Consider the following 9,620-nt stretch of genomic DNA (forward strand, 5'->3'; position numbering starts at 1 on the left):
AGTTGATGTGAGACTATCTCCCTCTTTTTGTCTTCTCCACAACCATCATATTCTCTCCACCATAGTGCGATGTCCATGGCTCACGCTCATGTATTGCGTGAAAGTTGAAAATGTTTGAGAACATGAAAGTATGAAACAATTGCTTGGCTTGTCATCGGGGTTGTGCATGATTTGACTATTTTTGTGTGACGAAGATGGAGCATAGCTAGACTATATGATTTTGTAGGGATAAGCTTTCTTTGGCCATGTTATTTTGAGAAGACATAATTGCCTTGTTAGTATGCTTGAAATATTATTGTTTTTATGTCAATATGAAACTTTTTTTGAATCTTTCGGATCTGAACATCCATGCCACAACAGAGAAAATTATATGGATAAATATGTTAGGTAGCATTCCACATCAAAAATTCTATTTTTATCATTTACCTACTTGACTACGAGCAGCAATTAAGCTTGGGGATGCTTGATACGTCTCCAATGTATCTATAATTTTTAATTGTTCCATGATATTATATTATCTGTTTTGGATGTTTAATATGCATTTATATGCTATTTTGTATTATTTTTTGGGACTAACCTATTAACCGAGAGCCCAGTGCCAATTTCTGTTTTTTTGCCTATTTTAGAGTTTCGCAGAAAAGGAATACCAAACGGAATGAAACTTTTGCGATGATCTTTCTTGGACCAGAAGCAAACCAGGAGACTTGGAGATGAAGTCGGAGACTCAATAAGGCGGCCACGAGGATGGAGGGCGCGCCCCCTACCTCATGGGCCCCTTGAAGCTCTCCTGACCTAGTTCCTTCGCCTATATATACTCTTATACCCCAAAAACATCAGGGGGAGCCACGAAAACACTTTTCCACCGATTCAACCTTCTGTACCCGTGAGATCCCATCTAGGGGCCTTTTTCGGCGTCCTGCTGGAGGGGGATTCGATCACGGAGGGCTTCTACATCAACATCATTACTCTTTCGATGAAGCGTGAGTAGTTTACCTCAGACCTATGGATTCATAGCTAGTAGCTAGATGGCTTCTTCTCTCTCTTTTATTTTCAATACCATGTTCTCCTCGATTTTTTTGGAGATCTATTCGATATAATATTCTTTTGTAGTGTGTTTGCCGAGATCCGATGAATTATGGATTTATGGCCAGATTATCTATGAATATTAATTGAGTCTTCTCTGAATTCTTATATGCACGGTTTGATGTCTTTGCAAGTCTCTTCGAATTATCGGTTTAGTTTGGCCTAGTAGATTGTTTTTTCTTGCAATAGGAGAAGTGCTTAGCTTTGGGTTCAATTTTGCGGTGTCCTTTCCCAGTGACAGTATGGGCAGCAAGGCACGTATTGTATTGTTGCCATCAAGGATAAAAAGATGGGGTTTTCATCATATTGCTTGAGTTAATTCCTCTACATCATGTCATCTTGCCTAATGCGTTACCACGTTCTTTATGAACTTAATACTCTAGATGCATGCTGGATAGCGGTCGATGTGTGGAGTAATAGTAGTAGATGCAGAATCGTTTCGGTCTACTTGACACAGACATGATGCCTATATTCATGATCATTATCTTAGATATTGTCATAATTATGCGCTTTTCTATCAATTGCTCGGCAGTAATTCATTCACCCACCGTAATATTTGCTATCTTAGAGAAGCCACTAGTGAAACCTATGGCCTCCGGGTCTCTTTTCCATTATATTGATTCTCTTTTACATCATACTAGTTTCCGTTCTACTATTTTGCAATCTTTTATTTTCCGATCTATAAATCAAAAATACCAAAAATATTTACTTTACCGTTTATCTTTCTCTATCAGATTTCACTTTTGCACCGTGAAGGGATTGACAACCCTTACCGCGTTGGGTGCAAGTTTGTTGATTGTATCTGCAGGTATTCGATGACTTGTGATGTCTCCTACTGTATTGATACCTTGGTTCTCAAACTGAGGGAAATATTTACTGTACTTTGCTGCATCACCCTTTCCTTTTCAAGGGAAAAACCAACGCAAGCTCAAGAGGCAGCAGAAAGCTACAAAATAAAACATTGTCAACATAAGAGAAAATCGTTGTTCTTGAATGGTTTTTAACCCTGAGCCCCCAACAACTCTAAGAGTTCAAACCCTGTCCCAGGCAACCAAGCCTTGTCTAGCAAAAAGAAACATCTCCTATGTTGATCAAGTCGTTCTATGGTCATTTCTTCAAGGAGGAAGGAGCCCAAGAAATAAGTAGAGGGCTATATGGGCAGTAGTTTCTTGAAAATTAATGTAGAGCCGAGTGGAGTTTGGAGTCATCAATAATTTTTCACGAAGTTGTCACAGTTTGTTGTGTTGCCCTAGCTAGGATTAAGGTGTCCTCAGCGAATCGTAGTACCATGGGGACAGGCGCGTGAGTCATCTATTGGGTGAGGTCATCTATTGGGTGAGGACGTCAGCAACTATGTCGTCGGCAACTATGATGAAATTTACCATCGGTACGAAATCTCTTTAAACGTGCATTTCCAGCGTACCGTAACCCGAAGGAAGCAGAGTAATTTGCTCTGAAAGACCTCGTACCAAGCAATGAAAGCACACAAACGTAAGCATTTTACTACAGCAGAACCACTGCTTCGGCAGTAGAATTGCCCAATGGGTGTCAGTCTCGTACTTGTCACGACAATATTATTTGTCTGCAAAAAATTGGACACCTTCTCATCATTAGAGAAAGGAAGTTGAAGGCCACACGCACGTACGTATACAGGAACAAGGAACTAGGCACCCTTTTGACCCGCTCCTGTGTTCAAAAGGGCATTCAAGAAAAATAAATGTAAAGCAAGTTGTGATTTGAATTAGGATTAAGTACAAATAAATCATACACTCAACCACCTCATCTTCCCTCTATTTAAGCCGTTTCAGCTCGCGGCCATTCTGCAAAGTCATCACCAGCAAAGAACCTCTAGCTGATTGCAGCTTCTACGCACGTCTCCAACGATCGAGTCCACTAAGCATCCGCACATGGCGTCCGAGCAGCTGCTGCCAGCCGTGCCGAGGTGGAAGCCGAGCCCGCCGCGGCAGCAGAGCCGCCCGCACGACGACGAGGGGCCGTCCGGCACGGCCTCGGACGCCCTCGGCGGCTCTCTGCGCAGCACCGACGGCTTCCCGTTCGGCAGCGGGAGCTCCTTCCCGCCGCCGCCGTTCGCGCCGATGCCGGTGACCCTGCCGCGGTCGCGAACGTCTTCCTCGCTCGAGATCACTGTGGAGAACGGCGCCGCCGGTGCCCCCGCCGTTGTCCGCGAGGCCTCGTTGCGCCGGGTCGACCAGGGCGTCGTGCTCTCGTGGGAGGACCTGTGGGTGTCGGCCGCCGGCGGCAAGGCCGGCCGCGTCCCCATCCTGCGCGGCCTCAACGGCTACGCGCGCCCCGGCGAGGTGCTCGCCATCATGGGGCCCTCCGGCTGCGGCAAATCTACCCTTCTAGACGCTTTAGCAGGTTGGTGCTGCCGTATACATGCACGTGAATCTTTTTTGTACGATTGATATCTCGTATCCGGGCTGGCCTTCGCTAGTCAGACAGCCAGCCTTCGTGATAAACTACTCGATCGAAAGAGTTGTTTCACAAGCTAGCGTACAAGCGCGTAGCGACACACGATCAGTATCAAGATATCTTTATTTTTTATTTTTTGTGGTCAGAAGAAGAAGAATCTATGCTAATTCCTACGAGTTTCTGTGGTACAAACAAACAATGAATACAGGAAGGCTAGGCTCTGGTGTCAACCAGAAGGGAGACATCTTGATCAATGGCCGGAGGCAGAAGCTATCCTATGGAACATCGGTAAGCCTACCCTAGTGCATGCATGGATGAGCTATTTCAATTCGGAGAATCTCATTTTCATTCTGGCTGATCGTGAACGCATCATTTGCGTGTTGCAGGCGTACGTGACGCAGGACGACGTGCTGATGACGACGCTGACGGTGCGGGAGGCGGTGCGGTACTCGGCGTCGCTGCAGCTGCCGAGCGGCATGTCGGCGGCGGCGAAGCGGGAGCGGGCAGAGGAGACACTGCGGGAGATGGGGCTGGAAGGCGCGGCAGACACGCGCATCGGCGGGTGGATGCACAAGGGGATCAGCGGCGGCCAGCGGCGCAGGGTCAGCATCTGCATGGAGATCCTCACCCGGCCGGCGCTGCTGTTCCTGGACGAGCCCACCAGCGGCCTCGACAGCGCCGCCTCCTTCCACGTCGTCAGCCGGATCGCCAGGCTCGCGCGCCGGGAGGGCATGACCGTCGTCGCCGCCGTGCACCAGCCCAGCACCGAGGTCTACGGCCTCTTCCACGGGCTCTGCCTCCTCGCCTACGGCAAGACCGTCTTCTTTGGTCCCGCCGCCGAGACTAACCAGGTATGTCTGTACATACTGTACGTTCGTCGGTTGTATGCGTGCGTACGTAGGCACGTACGTGCATATACGTGCCTTTTTAACACAGTACAGACGCAAACGCTCATATACACAAACATAAATTCATCCCTATAAACGCACACATGCATACTCTAACCCTATAAGTACCTCCGGAAGACCGAGCCGGCATATCATCTTGAAATTTACGAAGTCACCGTAGGCACCTCGTCGTCGACGGGAACGTCTCCTCTCACTGAATGTGCATTGCTGGAAATCCTGAAATAAATCCAGGAATAAATTAAAGCGCCAGGATTTGAACCCTGATGGGCTCGGGATACCACAGTCCCTCTAAGTTAGAGGCTCTAACCATCCAACCACAGGTTGGTTCGCTGCCGTTCATTGTTGGTTGTTGCTGTCGCGCTATCGTATGGACGTGTTTAGACTTTCGACATGATCGCGACCCTAGTAAGGGTATTCACAGTTCCACATGGACGGTGGTAATACAAATTATTTTATGTTTAGGTTGGATTTGTAGGTGAGATATTATGATCAATTAAAACATATGTAGTGATCTTTTTAACACATACCTATGGGGGTACGTCTGCAAGTCCAAAATATTTCAGCCAAAATTTTGATCTAAATCTAAGGAAATAAAAAGACTTCCTTTTTAAGTAATATCTCCTTTGGTTGGGTACTTGGGTACACCATCCACAGCTCAATTAACTTAGTTATATCACCTTTGATTGTGTACTTGGGTACCTGACGTGTGACATTTGAGTTTTTCTATATACTCCCTCCGTTCGGAATTACTTGTCGTAGAAATGAATGTATCTAGATGTATTTTAGTTCTAGATACATCCATTTCCGAGACAAGTAATTTCGAACAGAGGGAGTACAACGAAGGGAGTGTTGGAAAATGACTATAGTTCGCCAGGAGAACAAGTGGAACAGTTGTAACGTGCAGAAGCAACACCACGTGCGTACTTTGGAAGAAAAGGAAAAAGTCTAAAATAAACCTCGAATTTGTACACGAAAGCTAAATCAAACCCTGAACTTTGAATCCCGAAAATTGACACTCTGAACTTGTAATCCCGGTCTATTTTGGAACCAATACCTGTTTGGCACACCGGGAATACTACAATCCCGGCTGGGATTACCAGCTACTCTCTCGGACAAGAATTTAGGCCGGCCCACTATACAAAACAAGAATTCATGAGGTTAAAAAAATGTCCGCACATTTTTTAAATTGTTCGGAAGTTAAAAATGTTCCTGTTTTCTACTTTTCAAACAAATTCAATTCTTTTTGTGTTTTTTAAACTGTTTGGAATTTTGAAACTCTATTAGCATTTTTAAAAACTGTTCGCGATTTAAAAAAATCACATTTTTCAAAAAATGTTCAGAATTCGAACAGTATTTCACATGCTTTGAAAAATCTTTCGTATTTCTAAAATTGTGTCACATTTTTTAAATAATGTTTTGTTTCGTAAATTATTTCATAAATAATGTAAAAAATCTTTGAACATTTATAAAGTGCGAGCACTTTTTGAAAATTTCGAATACTTTTAAAAAACCAACAACTTTGAAAAGGCGAACACCTTTATAAACATTTTTTGCAACCTGAATTTTTTTTAAAGTGCTAATGAGTTTCAAAAAATGTGTTTGTGACATTTTCAAAAAAATGTGTGTGCAATGTAAAAATATGTTTGCGTGATGTAAAAAAAATGTGTCATAACATTAACAGAATATATGTGGCTTGTCTTTAAAAGAAGTGTATGCAAATTTAAAAATGTTGAACCATGTAAAAGAGTGTTCGTTTAGTTTTATAAAATGTTCATTGTCATTAAAAAAAGTAAAACATGTATTTGAAAAAATATTACCATGTATTCAAAATGTTTTTAAAACATTTAATTTAAAAATGTACATAATGTATTTGAAAATATCAAAAGTTTATCCAAAAATATTTAATGTGTGTGTTAAAAATGTACATTGGATACTGAGAAAATTTAAACATGTGTAAAAATGAAAAAAAGAAAAGAAAAGAAACTAAGAAAACCAGATTAGTGCGTGTGCGCGAGTAACTGCACTACTGGGCCGGCCCAATTCAGCAAATCCCGGCTACGTCCTGTTAAGGTTTAAAATAGACCGAAATTAGAGAGTTTGGTGTGCTTATTTCAGGGATTGAGATTTCAGGGTTTGATTTAGTTTTCACCTACAAATTGAAGGTTTGTTGTGGACTTTTTCCTTTGGAAAAATAGATCACGATATTAATTAACTACTGTATGCACAGTTGGGAACTACTCCTACTCGAGTCACTGGTAGGCGCTAGGAGCACTGCAGACGATCGATCCAAACCGCTGGGGAACATATGGACTGCGCCACGCACCGGGAACATTCGTTTTGGCAGGGAAGCTTACTCCCAATTTATTTTAAAAAAGAAATCACACATGCATTGATCGATCGGTGCCGCCTAACTCAACTGCGGCATCGCGTTCATAGCACAGTGGCGAAGATTTGCTTGCTTTCTGGACTGTTTTTTCAGTGGTGACAGCTGAGGCTGAAAGCTCGGTTCAGCTGTAGACGACTGTGGAGAGATCGTATGGTACTCGTATTAGGTAAACCACTGTGCGAAGCAAGAAATTAATCGGTGTATTGAGGAACTATTGGGTGGTAGTAATTTTTTATGGGGTGATTAAATTGATCACACGGTTTGACAAACAGGCGTGTTTTCCTAGGTGACGGTGTGCCGGTCACAGAGGAGAAATTAAAAATGTGTCTCAGTCGGTCGGTGTCCGTAGGTAGATAACTTTGACAAAACATGTGAAATTTCACACATGCCATCTGTTCCTGTCTTCCTCACTTGCTGGACTTGCATTACTACAGTCAAAGTACAGAAGAAACTCTTGAAGCCAGTGAATTGTGTTACCTAATTTGTTTGCTTGCTCGTTTGTTGCAGTTCTTTGCTCTGAGCGGGTTTCCTTGCCCGTCGCTAATGAACCCTTCCGATCACTTCCTGAGGACCATCAACAAGGACTTCGACAACGTGAGCACATCACCACCGTTCATTATCTATATCTGAAATCTTCTTGGTGAATAGTATTCCTAACCATGCGCTCCATTAATTGATTCCTCAGGACATCGAGGAAGGCCTCCACGGGAAGAAGACGACCACCGCCGAGAACATCGACGCGCTGGCGGTCTCCTACAAATCATCCATGCATATGGACAAGGTGACTCGGCAGATCGCCAACATACGCAGCACTGTGAGTAGCCCGGACTCCACGTACATTCTGAACCTTTCAGTTGGAGTGCAGAATTTTGCTAATTATAAGCATTTATGTGGTTTGTCGTGTGGTTTCAGGGAGGGGAGGTGGTGAAGATGGAAGGGCAGCAGCCGAGCTTCCTGATGCAATCCTTCGTGCTGACCAAGAGGTCTTTCACCAACATGTACAGGGACCTCGGCTATTACTGGCTCCGCTTCGCCATCTACATCGCCCTCTGCCTCTGCTGCGGCACCATCTTCTATGACATCGGCCACAACTACGGATCCATCCAGGTGCCTAGCAAGAAGTCTCTCGTTGTAGTTGCCACCGCCACTGATCACTGTTGTGTTAACCATGTGATTGAAAACTTTGCATGCAGGCTCGTGGCTCCATGCTCATGTTCGTCGGTGCCTTCCTCACCTTCATGGCCATCGGAGGCTTCCCATCTTTCGTCGAGGACATGAAGGTGAAGTTCACTGAAATATTTACGTTTCAGCCAAAATATTCAGGCAATTTCAGTAGTAAACAGAAATTCAAATATTTTCACAATATTTTTCAAAAAATTCAAAATCTTAATTGAATTCAAGTGAATATTTCGGCCCTTTGACCGGAATGAAAGCAGAAATCACTGAAATTCACTGATTTCGGATGGTGCTAAAAAAATTCTAAAATTGAAATTGAAAACCATGCTCACAATACGTTGATTTAATGTGCTTTATGTATGCCCAACGCAGATATTTGGAAGGGAGAGGTTGAACGGGCACTACGGTGTCTCGTCGTTCGTGATCGCCAACACAGTCTCGGCGACACCGTACCTGCTCCTAATTTCCTTGGTGCCGGGTGCGATTGCCTACTACCTGGTCGGCCTGCAGAGGAGTTTCGACCACTTCGCCTACTTCGCACTGGTGCTCTTCATGACCATGATGCTCGTGGAGGGCCTGATGATGATTGTGGCCAGCGCAGTGCCAGACTTCCTCATGGGCATCATCACCGGCGCTGGCATCCAAGGCGTCATGATGCTCAATGGCGGTTTCTTCCGGCTGCCCCACGACCTGCCCAAGCCGGTGTGGAGGTATCCCATGTACTATGTCGCCTTCCACAAGTATGCCAACCAGGGGTTCTACAAGAATGAGTTCCTTGGCCTCACCTTCCCGAACAACCAGGCTGGCGGCGCTGCCACCATCACTGGCGACCAGATCCTCAGGGACTACTGGCAGGTGGAAATGGGGTATAACAAGTGGGTCGACCTCGCGGTCCTGTTCGGGATGGTCATATTGTACAGGGTGCTCTTCTTGGCCATCATGAAGCTTGCCGAGAAGGTGAAACCCATGGTGAACGGGCTCAGGTTCAGGAGCACCCAGCCGTCGGTGCACATCGCCGACCAGGGTTCCAAAGCAAATGGAGCAATGTGAGGCCGGAGAGATCAGCACAATTATTTTGTTAGTAATTGTTTTGTAGTAGAGGATTGTTTCTTATGAGTACTGTAGCATTGTAGTGTTGTACAATGTATGTAAATTCCACAAAAAAAAGTGCACAAATAGTGTCAAATTAGCATTGACAAAGGGCATTTTTACAAAATGTAACTTAGTTCATAGGCCGGCTGTAAGCAGTTTGTGGATACATATGAGTATTACTATTTTATAAATAAGGGGTCACCCCCTGATTTTCATTTTTCTGAAAATTGATAACACAAGCATCCATCAAGTTCCTGTTAAGGCATCAGTCTCTGTGTCACACGACAAGTACGAGCACCCTCTACGAACAAGAGACGTCTACCAAGCAATATCTAAACCTTATTACATGACCCACCACCAGCACCAAAGCTTTTAAAAGTAAAGTTGAATACAAACTACAACCATTATCTAAAACCACAACAACATATCTCCAGGGTCATCATCCAGCAATCTTGAGCATCGCAGGCACCTAGCCTCTCCTTTTGCTGAAGACATCAGCCACAACCCACAACATTAGTTGTACCCGTCTAGAGACTCCCCGT

General features: G+C 44.5%; 1 protein-coding gene across 1 annotated transcript; it reads left to right on the forward strand.

Annotated features, from left to right (window-relative positions):
• The first annotated feature begins 2,926 nt into the window (after nt 1–2,926).
• LOC123112279 (ABC transporter G family member 1) lies at nt 2,927–9,251 on the forward strand. The gene is made up of 8 exons (XM_044533228.1): nt 2,927–3,462; nt 3,725–3,804; nt 3,903–4,367; nt 7,318–7,404; nt 7,496–7,624; nt 7,723–7,917; nt 8,004–8,090; nt 8,359–9,251. Exons 1-8 carry the CDS (start codon nt 2,991–2,993, stop codon nt 9,034–9,036), a joined length of 2,193 nt encoding a protein of 730 aa, XP_044389163.1. The 5' UTR covers nt 2,927–2,990; the 3' UTR covers nt 9,037–9,251.
• Nucleotides 9,252–9,620: the final 369 nt, after the last annotated feature.

This window comes from Triticum aestivum, chromosome 5B, assembly GCF_018294505.1.
Source record: "Triticum aestivum cultivar Chinese Spring chromosome 5B, IWGSC CS RefSeq v2.1, whole genome shotgun sequence".
In the NCBI taxonomy this organism is placed as follows: domain Eukaryota; kingdom Viridiplantae; phylum Streptophyta; class Magnoliopsida; order Poales; family Poaceae; genus Triticum; species Triticum aestivum.